The sequence below is a fragment of the Frankliniella occidentalis genome, unplaced genomic scaffold (assembly GCF_000697945.3).
Source record: "Frankliniella occidentalis isolate FOCC.00 unplaced genomic scaffold, Focc_3.1 Scaffold73, whole genome shotgun sequence".
Classification (NCBI taxonomy): Eukaryota; Metazoa; Arthropoda; class Insecta; order Thysanoptera; family Thripidae; genus Frankliniella; species Frankliniella occidentalis.
This window is the reverse complement of record NW_026267203.1, coordinates 1025363-1039733: the sequence shown is the minus strand read 5'-3', so window position 1 is coordinate 1039733 and position 14371 is coordinate 1025363. Positions and strand designations below refer to the sequence as shown.

The 14371-nt window shown below is 42.6% G+C and overlaps 3 protein-coding genes across 6 annotated transcripts in view; 2 read left to right on the top strand and 1 right to left on the bottom strand.

Moving 5' to 3' along the window:
- The first annotated feature begins 766 nt into the window (after positions 1-766).
- Positions 767-4208, top strand: LOC113208619 (repressor of RNA polymerase III transcription MAF1 homolog). Its single transcript, XM_026425695.2, has 6 exons — positions 767-1499; positions 1574-1726; positions 1810-1966; positions 2058-2182; positions 2267-2386; positions 2464-4208. The coding sequence occupies exons 1-6, from the start codon at positions 1417-1419 to the stop codon at positions 2531-2533; spliced, it is 708 nt and encodes a 235-aa protein (XP_026281480.1). The 5' UTR covers positions 767-1416; the 3' UTR covers positions 2534-4208.
- Positions 4209-4348: 140 nt separating this feature from the next.
- Positions 4349-10962, bottom strand: LOC113208618 (ubiquitin carboxyl-terminal hydrolase CYLD). 3 transcript variants are annotated; one of them, XM_026425693.2, is made up of 15 exons: positions 10120-10962; positions 9508-9687; positions 9307-9421; positions 9056-9216; positions 8835-8970; positions 8139-8744; positions 6910-7166; positions 6675-6834; positions 6429-6588; positions 6142-6338; positions 5874-6061; positions 5673-5781; positions 5478-5593; positions 5161-5380; positions 4349-5082 (listed from the first exon to the last, which is right to left on the bottom strand). In XM_026425693.2, the coding sequence occupies exons 1-15, from the start codon at positions 10591-10593 to the stop codon at positions 4892-4894; spliced, it is 3270 nt and encodes a 1089-aa protein (XP_026281478.1). In that variant the 5' UTR covers positions 10594-10962; the 3' UTR covers positions 4349-4891. The 3 variants fall into 3 exon arrangements, with proteins under 3 accessions (XP_026281478.1, XP_026281479.1, XP_052124576.1); XM_026425694.2 differs by having other exon boundaries at positions 9307-9418; XM_052268616.1 differs by having other exon boundaries at positions 10798-10962.
- A 2910-nt stretch (positions 10963-13872) lies between these two features.
- The window catches only part of LOC113208641 (retinaldehyde-binding protein 1), a 15830-nt gene continuing 15331 nt past the window's right edge, over positions 13873-14371 (top strand). The window contains exon 1 of one of the 2 annotated variants that reach the window (XM_052268644.1): positions 13873-14023. The gene's annotated coding sequence lies outside the window, so the exon portion shown is untranslated. Of the gene's footprint in view, positions 14024-14049; positions 14193-14371 lie in introns of those variants that run through there. The other variant, XM_052268645.1, reaches the window with a different exon arrangement.

Sequence of the window (14371 nt, the reverse complement as noted above, 5' to 3'; positions counted from 1 at the left end):
CCCCCCCCCAACTTCAAGACGCACAAATTAAGGTATATGGATTACCTTCCCGTACCTCAAAACGCACAAACATGTATACGTTGCGTGAACAAAATATTTGTTACAGACTTGGCATTGTTTCGCCTTCAGCAACGGTGACAGCCGTCTGTCCACCATAAGGCCCGGCTTGAACGGAAGAGTTATAACTCTTTCGTTCAAGACAGTCGGTAAAGCACCCGCCCACTGGCTGGTGGTTCGACTCCAGGCTCGGGAGGATTTGTCGCCCTCCGTTTGGTGTTTGTGTTAGGCCTCCGGGCCGACCTGAAGTTCAAGTAGAATTGGAACACGGCTCATCTCCGTTGGCCGGGTAGCTCTCAGGTGGTACATTGGCGGTATAATTCATCAAGTATAATTTTTGGATGTGTAACCTTGAAGTGTAACTATTACGACTAGACCGGCGTGAATGGCCAATAGCGTTCGCGGGAAACAAGTGCGTGAATTCTGGGATGCCCATCCGTACACTTCAGGAAATATAAAAAAATGTGTTAATGTTGATGTTCCTTTTAAAATTCACACACTTGTGCCTTCCTGTGTACGAATGACGTTGGCACACCTACAAGTGTGCGACATTCACACGCCTATATGGTTTTCCGGTGTACTTAGGCAACCCGCCATGGTGCATTCCCCGCCCAACTCGCGGAACGGCACAGGGGAGGGACGCGCAAGGGTTGCTAAGCGCTCTGCTGAATTTCTCATATTCGCGACAAGGACGGTGGTGATTCGCGTTTTCTTTTTTTGGTTGACCTCCATTTTGTGTCGGGTGAAGACAACTGAATGTGGTAGACGAGATTATTTCTGTCAGTGTCAAAGAAGTTTAGAGTTTATCGACCATTAGCAGATATAGAAGTGCGTGTTTCTTCTCTCTAGTGTTCGAGAGCGCTTTAGCCGGACTGAGTTCTCCGGCCCGTGTTGTTGGTTGGCGCTCGTATTTCTGACCTTTTCTCTGAAAGGGTCTTCCGTTGACCGAGGGCGTCAGTGGCTTTGTTTGTAAACATACTATTCGGGTCTTAACTGCACCTCTGGACTCATATTTCGGAGTAGTCAAGTTGTATTTTCTGCTCTCGGGCGGAATCTGGTCGTCCACTTGCTATCCATTCTGTGATGTACTCGCAGAAAAGCTCCGAAAACGTCGTCGCTCTTCAGTCCATCCAAGACGCTGTCTCAACCTTCAACCTCCTCCACTCCAGGAGAAAAGGAATTTTCCTGCAATCAAAAATTATGCCCAGAAACTCTTTTGCCAAGCAATTACCACTTTTGGCACCATTAAAAACAATATTTTAAGTCCTTCGTATATTCTAGTTCTAAAATCGTCCCATTGTGCTGAAGTGTTGAGTTTCCCTTTGTGCCTCTCTGCATCTCTATTCTCAAGCAATCACCATGAAGCTCTTGGAAAGTTCTAGATTTGAGGCTATCAATAGCAATCTGTGCATTAAAACTGGCGACAGCAAAATTGTGGGAAGGTAGGTAGTGAAATCAGACATTCTTAATGTTATCGATTTGAACCCCATCACTTTATTTATTGTCTCTTGTCAAGGATCGAAAGTTATTCCTGCAAAATGGCTGGAAATGACAAACAACTTTACAAGCGATTCAATTCTGAACAAGGAACAAGTCCCCAGGATCTTCAAGCGCTTTCACCACCTCAAGCATCTATTGGAGTTGGAGTATCTCCACACAGTTTCTACAGGTTAGATATCTCCCAACATTTCATTTACTGTGTTGTATTTACTAGATGCATGTCTATATCTCTATCTATGTCTATTTCCCCAGTCGCAGTGTTTCAGGAGATGAGGAAGGGCCTCTTTGTGATACTATTAGTAGAAAAACTCTCTTCTACTTGATTGCAACCCTCAATTCAGCATTTCAGCCTGATTATGACTTTTCTGATGCCAAAAGTCACGAGTTCAGCAAAGAGCCAAGTCTTCTTGTAAGTCAAGTTCAGTGATTCTTTCGATTTATTCTAATTTCTATCTTTTCTCTATTTTCCTTATTTTTACTTCGTTATTTCAATATTTCAGCATGTCATGAATGCAGTGGACAGCAACCTGAGTGCCACTGCTGGAGAACAGTATCGAGCAATAAGAGCTCAGCTGTGGGCTGCAGTTGAAGATGAAATATCTATGGGTGACTGCGATATTTACAGGTATTTAATAGTGACGTACAACAGGTCTGTAGTCTTGTACCTTGTTGCATAGGAAACTTAAGTATTGTTTTATTACATTTCTAGCTACAACCCAGACCTGGCTTCAGATCCTTTTGGTGAGGATGGTTGTCTTTGGTCCTTCAACTACTTCTTATACAACAAGAACATGAAGCGGATTGTGTTCTTCACTTGTAGAGCTATCAAGTGAGTAACTATCCACCAACCTTATTCTGCTCTCATTTTCATTGATTGATTGATTATTTTGTATATTTTTTTTTCAGCCCCATGTACACCTTTGATTCTGGTGTGGGCAGTGATTTTGCCATGGATGAAGATGAGGAGGGTTACTAAATTACTTTGTTCAATGTCACTTGGCACTTAAAAGCTTAAACCCACTTGCACTAGTAAATGCAACTGTTTGAAAAAATATAAACACCACCTCTGCTGGTTTAATCAACTCAAGTTTCCAAATTAAAATCATGTTTATCAGTTAATTATCTTTGGCATGGCTCTCATGTTTGCCATGGTATGGATTGTTTCAGTCAGGAACGATGTATGTGTAGCGATTCAGAACACTGTTCTTTATGAAACTGCTTTTTGGCCTGTAGTCGATCTCATAGAAGAGTAGGGGCTATGAAATGTATGTATGTATGTTTGTACTTAAGTGGAGACTGACCGGATCTGGTTTTTATTTTATAACTTTAACTATCTATGTTCGTAGTGATTTCGTTTATCATAAGTTAGTAGTTCTCATCATTTGACTTTTTTTTCAATTTTACAGTAGAGTTAACTCATTTTCTTTTAACAGTAGTCATCATTATCAGCTGATAGCTGTTTACAGCATCACTCCCTATATATGGTTATTACCTACCTATTTTGTTAGCATTAGTTAAAACCTGACATTCTTGCCATTCTTTCCTTTTTTCTTTGCATGCCTTTATGCCCTGTCAGGGACCCTTTTTATTTCTGTTTTCTATGACAATGGAATATATATGTGACATTCATTATTTCCATTGGTATTTGCAGTATTTAACTTTGGTCAAAGTTCATTTATTTTTAATATTTCTGCAGATCTATATTTGTTTGCAATATGAAGATCCTAAAACAGATGCTAGTCTTGATTTCAAGAAATTCGTGATAAAATATATTATTTCTCGGTGATATGGTCTATGAAAAGATTTTACACAGCAAGCGGCTGGCTGGCTACTTGAGATAAAATTGGCTTGTGGACTCCCTTCTTGTACTTTGTTGGTATATTTTACAGGATCTGCTGCATAGACATTTCCTTTAGGTAGATCAGAAGAGGGGAAAAGAAAACTATTCAAATGTGCACTTGATTGAAACCAATACTTTGTGGGAATATTTGAAAAATATCTATTGATCTGTAACTCTGAGCAAGTCTCAATTTTCTGAGTATGTAAAAGCACTAATACTGTATGAATATGATATTTGTTGTTGGTTTCTCTATGTAGCCACTTTATCTTTTTGGTAGCTTTTCTCCTATTCTCACCTCTAGTTATTTAAGAATTTGTGACATACTTATATTTGTTCACGAAGTTAAGTCTTGATTCTATTTACATAGTTTATTGTACAGTCACTGACAAATTTATAAATTTCAAGTTATGGTGGATGAGTCTGGCTATGGCATGAAGTGATTATTACAAGATTTGAAATTACTGCATTTCCTGGCAATAAATATGATGCACAACTGTTATTTTCAGCTTGCGTTATATATTTTTAGAACAGTGCCTTATATTCATGTTATAGGAAGTGCAGTAAATTCACTTCATATTTTATAAATGGTAGATTTTAAAAAATTCTTGATATTGAATATTCTATTAACTGTGTGGTTAAATACAAAATGCTGTTTATTATTTTCACATTAATAACTAGTTCATACATGTCTGTATGTTTATCTTGTTGACTTTGACCAAAAGTGCTATTATAGTCTAGTTTATAGGCACTTTTGTCTCCCTCCATGTAAATATGTTTTGTCCAATCTTCCAATTATATCGTTGAAATGTGAGCACTGCAATTCTTGAAATGCATCCAACTTCCTCAATCTAACACTGTACTGGGTGGCTACATATATTTGGAAACAGGTTGGTGATAAGCCTCTTGACTGGCTGCGCACAATACATGAGGCAAAAAGAAGGGAACATATAGTAAACAAAACAGACCTTTGTTTATTTAACAAATAACAACCAGTTACCTCAAGACAGGAGAGGAACAAATTACAAGGGTGCTTACCATTATCATAAAGTGTGATGTGTGTCCATTGATAAAAATGAGCACATAGTGAAATTTTAGTTGAACAAACGCAAACTGAAGGAATTGTAAACAAAAACTAGTAAGCAGGAGACAAACACCCTACTCTCAGAAGATAAGTAGAATTTTCACGACAATAAAATCTTTCTATCTCTCAGAACAAACATTTAAAAATCTAATAAATATGTAATATGACCATTTTCTAGTCACAACAGCCTCAGACTGAAATTCTCTTGCACAATCACATTCTAACAAACAACTCAGATAAAGAGTACATATCTTATTATCACATGTAAGAAAGAAATATATAAAAAGCATTTGTATTAAATGAACTCACAGCTCTCATGGATTGAAAGACGTAAACTTTAAAGCTCTAACTAAAATAAATTATTTCACTTACATTAGTTATTATTATTAAAAGAGTATGGTCATTAGTCTTCCTCATCTGTACATCATAACATCTGAACTCTGATACATACACATATATGCATCACACAACAATCGCTTAGCATGTTCAGGTAGCTGCCGGTTGTCCCTCACATCCATCAGAGACTGGGCACCTTTGTCAGAAAGCCAGTAAGGCAGGTCAGGGCATGGCACCATTTCAGGAATGTTGTATCCATTCTGTTCTCCTAAAACAGGACATAAATTGGTTTGCAAATTTTAACATAAAAAACTGTTTCAGAAGTTGTAGTAAAGCAAATAGTTACCCTTCCGATCCGCCATGGAGTCAAAAAAGCACCAGGGAGCATCCAATCCACTCCCACACTTAACAAAGGCTACATAATGTGATGTTTCAATACAGACAACAGCAAATAGTTCCATGTAAAGACGTGGTATTGTGGAACAGGCTTCTTGTAAAGATTTAAAGTCCATTGGTACACTGAGCCGCCGCCACACGTGGTTACTACGTCTCTGATGAGAATGTGCCTGCAATTCAAGAGCAAATAGTGAGTAGGATACGATACCATAGAATAGATGAGAAGGTGCAGTACTACAATAAGAATTCAAGAATGGATAAACTCACTCTCCTAAGGCAGACCTCACAGTAAGCGATATTGTCAAGACCTACATCAAAATAATCCATGCATTCTTTACATTCATATTCTGCAAGTTTCCCACAAACAGTACACTGGCGAGGAGCTGTAACAGCATTATTAGAAGGAGAGTAAGTAAAAATTGTTGCAAAGAGTAGTGTATATTTGTAACTACAATAACTTACAGTCTTCTATTACATCTGTAACATCTAGAACTTGAGATGGAAGTATTCTAGGATACATTTTAAAGGACTTTCCGAACCTTGGCATTTGAATGATGAGGCAGGATGGGACCTAAAATAATATTAAGTAATTGTGTTCAGATTTTTAAACCTAACAACATCAACTTAAAATTTTAAAAAATAGAATAAAAAATCTTGTTTCACCTCTTTTAATTTTATATCACTAGCAAAGAAGCTTTGTTCAAAAAGTTTTTGAACAGATGGAAGTTTAAGCTGTTCATCTTTTTCAACAAAGAGTTGGTAATGATATGCTTCCTGTCCGGAACTCAGTTTTAGATAAGGTTCTGCCCGCAGGATCTGGGCCACAAGAGAATTTAAAAACTCCTCTGGATCTGAAATGAACAATTTAGAGATTACATAAAAGAAAAGAAAAAATTTCAAGAGCTCATTATAATCTCAACAGGAAAACAACCTTTCTCTTCACTTGTGAGGCCAGTAACTGAGCTGTGGTTCTCTAAGAGTGTTCTCAATTTCATTACTCTATCAGCACGAACAAAAAGTTTGGCACGTAATGGATTCACAATTTCCTCACGTAACACTCTTTGAACTTCTTCATACTGGACACAGTCCTTATCAGTTGGTGGTCGATATAATAAGCTGTCAAATACACTGTAAAAACAGGAAAATTTAATTACACCAGATGAGAAATATATCTGTAGAAAAAAATATCTGAAAATAATGGGTAGCTTTCCATATTACCTTGTGAAAGTAAACATACTGAATAGGGTGGCATCAAGATAGCAAGAATTGTGATGACCTTGAATACCATGAAATTTTCCACATTTGCTTTGGAGATCTCCACTCACAGCTACTGGTCTCACTATGCCAGGAATGACAGGACAATCTACCTGTCCAAAGGCTGAAAATTGGAACAAACAGAAGAAAAGCATTTTTAATAGAATGTTACTTGGATAAAGTAATAGTGGTGTGGTGTAGTGAACTTACTTTTACTTTTTGTATCAGTGCATGTACTTGGTGCAGGCTCCTGGAAACGGCTGTCTTTCTGACACTGGTTTATATTGACAAATAGAGCTCGTTGAGGATTACATGTAAAGTAACGATGATTGCGGAAAGTTCCATCTGTGAAGCCTGCTCGTTCCTCCTCCTGGCAAAAAAATATTTTTGATTTTAGTTTAAGAAATTATTGGTAAGAGAGAGTAAGTAATTAAGACTAACAAACCATTTCAATTCCTGCGACTTTGCGGGCCTTCTTGTCATCAGGTATGGTACCAATCCAGCGAATAACTCCATACATGGGTTCTCCATGAACTGGAACTTCAACAACAGACCCTACTCCTAAATCTGACTGAATAGCAGGTTCTGGAACATCCTGCAGCTCTTGAAATTCATGAAATTCAGGTGTATCATAGTAACCCTCGGCACCGCCAAGAATTGGATCATCTGGACTTTGACGATGAAGAGTATCCGGGTCAATATCTACAAAACACAAAACCAATACATTTGTTACAAGATTTATGTAAAATTTGGAGAACTTATTGAGACAAAACATGCATTAAGACATGCTGAGTGAGTAATCACTGCTTCTTTTTCCTTTAATGTGGTTGTCTGCTACTTCAGCCCTCATAATACTTTTGTAAAACGGAATGTGGAAATTTTTTAAATTTCACAATGGTTACAGAAAACCTTTTAGTCTTGCGAAGTGTTAATCAATTTTTTAATTTGAAACAAGTGGATATTAGTACAGCTAACAAACCCACCACTTTGGCGGTATACTGGTGAGTGCGTTAATGGCGACTGTTGCAATGATAGCTGGGAAGATGACTGCAGTGATGAGTAAGATGATTCCTTTTTCTTTTTTAAGTTTGCTTCTGCCTCACATTCTCTGCGCCAGGCTTGATATTCCTCCTCATCTCTGTACCAATCACCGGTCAGCACAAATAGTGGGATATTGTTTAGTGCCATCTCCATGATAAATTAGAGGAGAAATTATATACTCCAGTCTAAAGCAGCATTCTTTCCTTCACACTTCAACACTGAGCCAAGCTGCAAAACAACTAGGCAACACTTTAACTTTGAGTGCTCAGAGACTCAGAGAATGTGAGGAGGAAACACTTCTGAACAGTCCACAAGAAATTCAAGCACTCAAACAGATGTCAAATAGAAACGATATAAAATGGGGTTCTGTACAACTGAAGCAGCTCAGAGGAAGCAGGAAGTCCACACTAAAGAGACTGGTCCGCTCAGGGGCCCGTGCGGGACGGCGTGCGGCGCGGGCCGCGGGTGGACTATTTATAGCTTGGCACCAGACTGAGCACCAGACACTGTGGGAAGGAGGAAGGTGCAGGACCACGGAACTGGCGCTTGTGGGGGAGTGGGACAGGAGACAAGGACACAAAGCATCTACTAGGCCTGCCCCAGGTCAATGAATACATCAAGTGACATACATACCGTTTGTGTCATGCTGAGTTCGTTGACTAGATTGATCTTTGCAGGCATTCACTTTCCCCAGACGGTCATTTGAGCTTGGGCTAGATTCTTGTTTAGTTCTACTTGCCCAAGCTTGTGATTTACCACCCACCCACTCAAAGTCTGAACGTATGCTTTCATTCTCTCCATTGTTAACTTTTGGTGGCCGTGCTGTATTTCTGTGTTTGGTTCCATTGGTATCAACAAGATCATTTAAGACACCGAATGAGTCATTGATCTTCACATTAAGTTTTTCAGTTGACTTTAAGCTAGATGATAAGCTACTTAATGCATGATTGTTTCCATCTGTATCTTTATAGTAGCTTTCTCTTTTGTCTTTATAATGCACAGTATCATTTTTAAAGAAAGATTTTGAAGGCTCAGAGCTTAATGGGCTCAACAGAACACCATTTGTATTCACAGTGCTATCAGTAGAATCTTGATCGGAGGTCCATTTGGTGTCTGGAACACCATTCTTTGATGGTGTATACAGTTGGTCAGGTCTAAGAACACCACTGCTAATTGAATTTGATGAGCTGATACCTTTTGAAACAATGTCAGAAGGCTTCTTTTTCTTTTTAAGTAAGTCTAAACAAAATATTGAAAATTAGACATATGAGCTAAGATTTACCAGATTCATCATTCATGTACACTACTAACATTTATTTTCACACTCACCAATAGAGGAAGAATTGTCATACAAATCATCTGCTCTTACCAAACCCAAAACTGGTAAAAATGATGCATGATTCTTTTTAGCTTCAAATAATCTTCTTCCCTTATAAGTTCCACTTGTTTTACCAATTGGATTGTCCTTGTTTTAACAAAAGAAACAATTAGATGGGGGACATTGCCAGTACACCATTTAGATTTTAAATTTGATAATAGTAGGAACTTACAAATTCAACTCCAGCATGTAAGTCGCTTTTCTCAGGGTCAAGATTTCCCAACCATCGCACGACCCCATGTTCCTGTCCTGAATCTCTGAACCAAACAACTCTCTCTCCTACTCTGAGAGGCTGCTCATCCATTTGTATAGGACTCCTATTTGGGCTGAGATCTTAAAAAAAATAAAAGTAAGCAAATAAAATGTTAAATCTAATTTTATGAAAAGTATATCAATTAGGAGGATGCACATAGCATAACATACCGATCAATTTTTCAGTACGTTCAACACAGGGGGATACTTGAGTTCCATGTGACATGCTTTCAAATTTTGCTCTGACTTCTTGGACCACACATGATCGAAAAGGAAACTGGTTCTGCTGAAAACATATTAAAACACAAAGCTTTAAGAAAACTTACAAGTTACACACCACCTTCATTTGATGGAAAATTTATTGTCCCATACCTGTGTTGATGTTGAATTGCTATTAAAGTGTGCTGGGGTGAGAGGTGAAGAGACCAAATCAGATATTGGTCTTAACCTGTTTACAGCCACAAAAACACCCCTTCCAGGAGGGCATGAAAAATAGCGCGAGGACCCTGAGTAAGATCCATCGCAAGCATCAGAATCTCCTGGTTCTGCATCCTAGAACACAAAGGTCAAAAAGTAAGAATGAGATATAAGGAACATGAATTGAGTTAGTAAGATGATTGTGCAAAAGGGATATATGGCTAATATTGCATAAAAACTTGATCTGTTAAAAATCCAGTCAGTAAAAGCATGACATAGAATGACATAAAAAAAAAAATTATAGGCACTAAAAAAGTCATGAATAAAAAAATGAAAACAGTTTTTTTTAAATGTGCTAAAATAAATAAAAACACCATACAGCTGTTTCTGATCTAGAATGTTGCCAGTCAGATAGCCTAAAATTTTACTTCCCATTGGATTAGTATCTATAACTAACATGAAGAACACTCACATCTGCTCACATGTAGATAAAAAAAAATAATTCAGTACAGTAACTTAGGCAATGACAAGTAATGAACAGATTGATAAGAGAAAATACTACTATACCAATAATTCAAGTCCAAAGTAAATTCCAAATCCCATCTGATGGACAGGTCCTTTGTACTTCACAATTGCTTCTTTCAAATGCTGCATTCCATTGGTACTGGCACCAGTAGGGGACTTCTTTGGCAGTAAGTAAACCAAGCTGCCAACTTCAATTGCAACCAATGTCTCACAAAGATCTTCATCTAGAGCAAGTGCAACCCGCTCAGTTGGTGATGATACAGCCAAAATAAATGGCTTCAAGGCATTGTTGAAAGGTACGATGTTCCCCATCGGACACTCCCACAAATGTTCATCAAAGGGTCCATAAAGTCTTTCGCTATTGTCAATTCGCACGGCTACTATCTCGTCTTTGATTGCATACTCAACATATACAAGAGTTCCTAACCTCAAATTTTGGCTATGTTCTTTTCTGTTGACCTTGCATGCCATGTGATTTTTCCTCACAACATAGCACGTTTCCTCAGAACTCCTCATTTTAAATGAGATCTGTTCAGAGGTTTAAAAATAAACAGAACACATCCAGAAGCCAAAACAAAGCCAGCGTGTGACGTTCGATAAGAACAGTACGCGTACGTCAAAGCAGGCAAAGGTAAGCCCATGCAACATGAATATATTAGCATGCCATCGTTGTCAAGCACACGAAACACATCAATAAATAGAAAAGATCTGTTTACGCACAAAGAGTACACAACCACAACATTGCACTTGACATGTTATGAATGTTTTCGCTCAACTCTGGCAACATTGTCCTGGTATGACAGGAAAACAAAACACAAATCAACTTGGCAACATGGTAACAGAACATCAGTTCCTGTTCCTCAGGTCGGTCGGAGAAAAGAGAATCCGATGTCAACGGATTGAATGGCCCTGCATGTTTAGGTCCTGATCTGAACGAGAAATGGTTTTAAATGCTAAATAAAAACGTAAGTTTTGTGGTGCTTGGGAATTTTCAGCTTTCCAAGTGAAAGAGTTGGTAAACTTGCACCCCGCGCGCACTTTCAAATAATTTGGATATCAAGTGTTTAGGAGGAACCCAAGGAGAACAGCATAGCCCAAATTACTTTAAAATTGCGTCAACATGGTGTCATTTTGATCTTAAAAGTCAAAATCTTGTCCTCAGGTACGGACTTGGCCGTCAAAGTGACCTGCAAAGACACCGTTTTCACCCCGTTCTGACTTCGCGTTCTCACTAGGTACCGGGAAAGGCACATGTAGGAAAGTATTGTGAGCGGAGTATACTCCACAAGTGCATGCGGGGGCAATATGACGCCTTCCAGGATGAGGGTATGGGCAAATCCGCTACACTCGGGCGTGTTCCCCGATACCACCGGTACCGTATTTAAAATTCTTTTAGAGATGAGACAAAAATTAGCCAGACAACCGCTGTCCGAACAACATCCTGATCTAATTTCGCTCGTAGGGAGAGCGAGAGAGAGAGAGAGCGTGGGGCACGTCCAAGAACTTGAAGCCACCGCGGCGGGGTGGCCGAACACGATGGAAAGCAAATAGCCGCCCGTCGCTACCGAAGGGAGAGATAACCCTGCAGATTACAGCTCGTCGGGCTGTCGGTCCTGAGCGAAGGAGCGCCACTTGACCCTCGTGAAGTGTTTATGCGCGGTCCGGCCCTAGCCCGGGTGTTATAGGCCGTTTGGCGATAAGCATTTTTGTCGTCGTCGTGAGGTGCCATGGAATATTGTTTTTGTTTTTTATTTGTTGTCGTTTTTATTTCTATTTATTAAACTCTATCTCGTCGATTGGAAAGGGCCACGCGCCGCCCACCACCGCCCGTCGTCACACCAAATTAAGAGTCCCGATTTAATTTTTCTTTTGTGTCGTTTCTTTTTTCATTAGGATGGGTGAAGTTGAAGTTGAAGCGCCGGGACTTCTGGCCGCAGAGGAGGCAGCGAGAGCTGCGAGATGCTGGACCGCATAGAGCCCCCGGCTGGATAGGCAACGCGCCGGACAGGCGAGCCCGCGGGCAGCCTACCCTCCAGGCGGCCGGCGGCCTCCAGCAGCAGGCTCCAGCAGCCTTGGCTCTAGCCACCGCGAGCAGCGGCGCAGAGGGCAGGCTCTGCGCGCGCCTCCTGCGCGGAGCTGCTGCAAGTACGGCACCTACCTACCACCGAGGGGTATTTTACTCAAAACAAACGGTGTAAGTACCTACACCCTCCAAAAAAAAAAAATCAGAGAAAATAAACAAATATGAAACAAATAAAAAAAATGGGAAAAAATCAAGAGGAACCTAGAAAAATTTGTGTACGCTTGAATTTATAGAGAAGGGCCCCTCCGCTACAACCCGCGGCCAACACCGTGCGTGCAGGGCGCCCTTTTTTCTTGCCTGGAGGCTTTCGTCAACCATCACCAAAGTCACGATATGAGGCCACAATAATACCGTCACGTTGACGTTTTCCCCGGCAGTTTTCGAACGAGTTTTGAGGGTTTGGAGTCATTTTGAGCTGTCGACACGACACCGTTGACGTTACGGCTTTGAGCGTTTGGTCTGGTCGCGCAGTCGCGCCCAGTGATATGGTGAGCCTCCTCCGCACCGCACCTCGCCCTTTGGATGTGGCTCCAAAGAGCTCAACTGACTCACGCCGGCAGCCGTGCGTGTGACTCAGTCCGCCCCGCCGCGACACCCCGCGGCGGTGTTGTGGGTCACTTCAGACCCCGCCGTGGCCGGCAGCGCTCTGGTCCCCGCGGGAGGGGAAGGGGGTCCACCGCGCGTTTAGTCCACCGAGCAGGGGACCGAGAGGGCGAGGGGGTCAGCCACGCGGCCGGAGGCGGGCGGAGCGGCGGCGGGCGGCGGACTCTGCCCGGGCAGGTGGAATCGAGGCGAGAACTCTTCGATAAGGACGGGTCGAGTGGCTGCTACGGGGCGGGCGGGGCAGGGAAATGGCGGGGGAGGGCTACTCCCGCTCGGCCTCGCACCTGTGGGCTCTCGATCACGTCTCTTTTTATTCCTCGGCACCTTGGAAAAGTTTAAGAGCTTACGGGGCGTTGATGATTATTATTGGCTGATATCTCTGAGTGGATGATGATAGTTTGAACCCGTCGACCCGCCCGGTTCGGTAGGTCGGAGCGATTGCGGAGGAGGGTGTGATAAACAGACGTTAGACGTTCACACTTTGAAACAACTACCTAAGCACTTAATTTTTTTATTGAATTTTAACTTCTCCACGAAAATGAAAACATAATTACAACGAGATGGCTGGCCTGAAGTAGTGGAGCCGCAAAGAGTTACTCACCCAATGGTGGACGTTGGGAAACGGTCAGTGTCAGGAGGGGGTGGAGGAGCAGGCGGTGCCAGCTGGGGGTAGTTCGAATAAGTGGTTCGAAGAAAAATGCTGTGCCGAGTCCGCACCGAGGTCCACACCCCGAGGGCCTGCTGGGGGTGGTGGTAAGACATCCTTACTCTCACTCGTAGGCTTACTTTCACCCGCCTTAGGAGTACCGCGAGGAGTACAATGGTACTGCAGCTCGCCAGGCGTGGCAGGGGGCGCAGGGGTGGGGGGAGGGGGGGGGGGCTCATGGCGGCGATAAGTTGAAAGGAATCAGAGTCAGCATGGAGGCGTGCTGATAGCCGAGCCGAACGCCGAGCGCGTCCCCCCCACCCTACTCCCGCGGGGGGGCGAGCGATGCACAGCGGTGGGCCCGGCGGCGGGGCGGGCGGCGGCGGGCCGCGGGGGCAGCGCGGAGGCAGGCCCCGACCTTTGAGTCCCCAGGCTGAGAGATTACGGAGCCTGGTGGCCGCCCCGCGGGGGCGGGGGGCGGGGCGGGGGCGCGAGGGAGGGTGCCGCCTCCGATGGCCAGTACATAGAGGTGGCCGTTGCCCCCCACTCTGCCAGTCAGTCAGTGAGTGTAGCTTAGGGCGAGACGATCCCCCAACCCATCTCTTCCTGTGAAAGTGAGTAGCAGCGCAAGCGAGTCGCCCGCAGCAGCAGCAGCAGCAGCCGGGGTGCCCACCACTGTGCACCGCGCCCCCTCCCCTGTGTGAGCCCACCCCTCAGCCCCACCACCACCCCCGCGCCGCGCATCGCCCGCACGAGCTGGATACGATACACCGTCAGGACCAGGTAGAGCGCTCAAAAAAATCCGTCAAGTCCACATTATTCAATGTGGCTTAAAAGGGCTTCGCGTGCTTGGTGTTGGCCTCTGGACAGACAAACGCTGAGACACATAGACGTATCTGGATGCTCAAATTATGCAGCTATACTCTGCCGCCTATTGCGAACATGCGTGTTGGCCTTTAGCG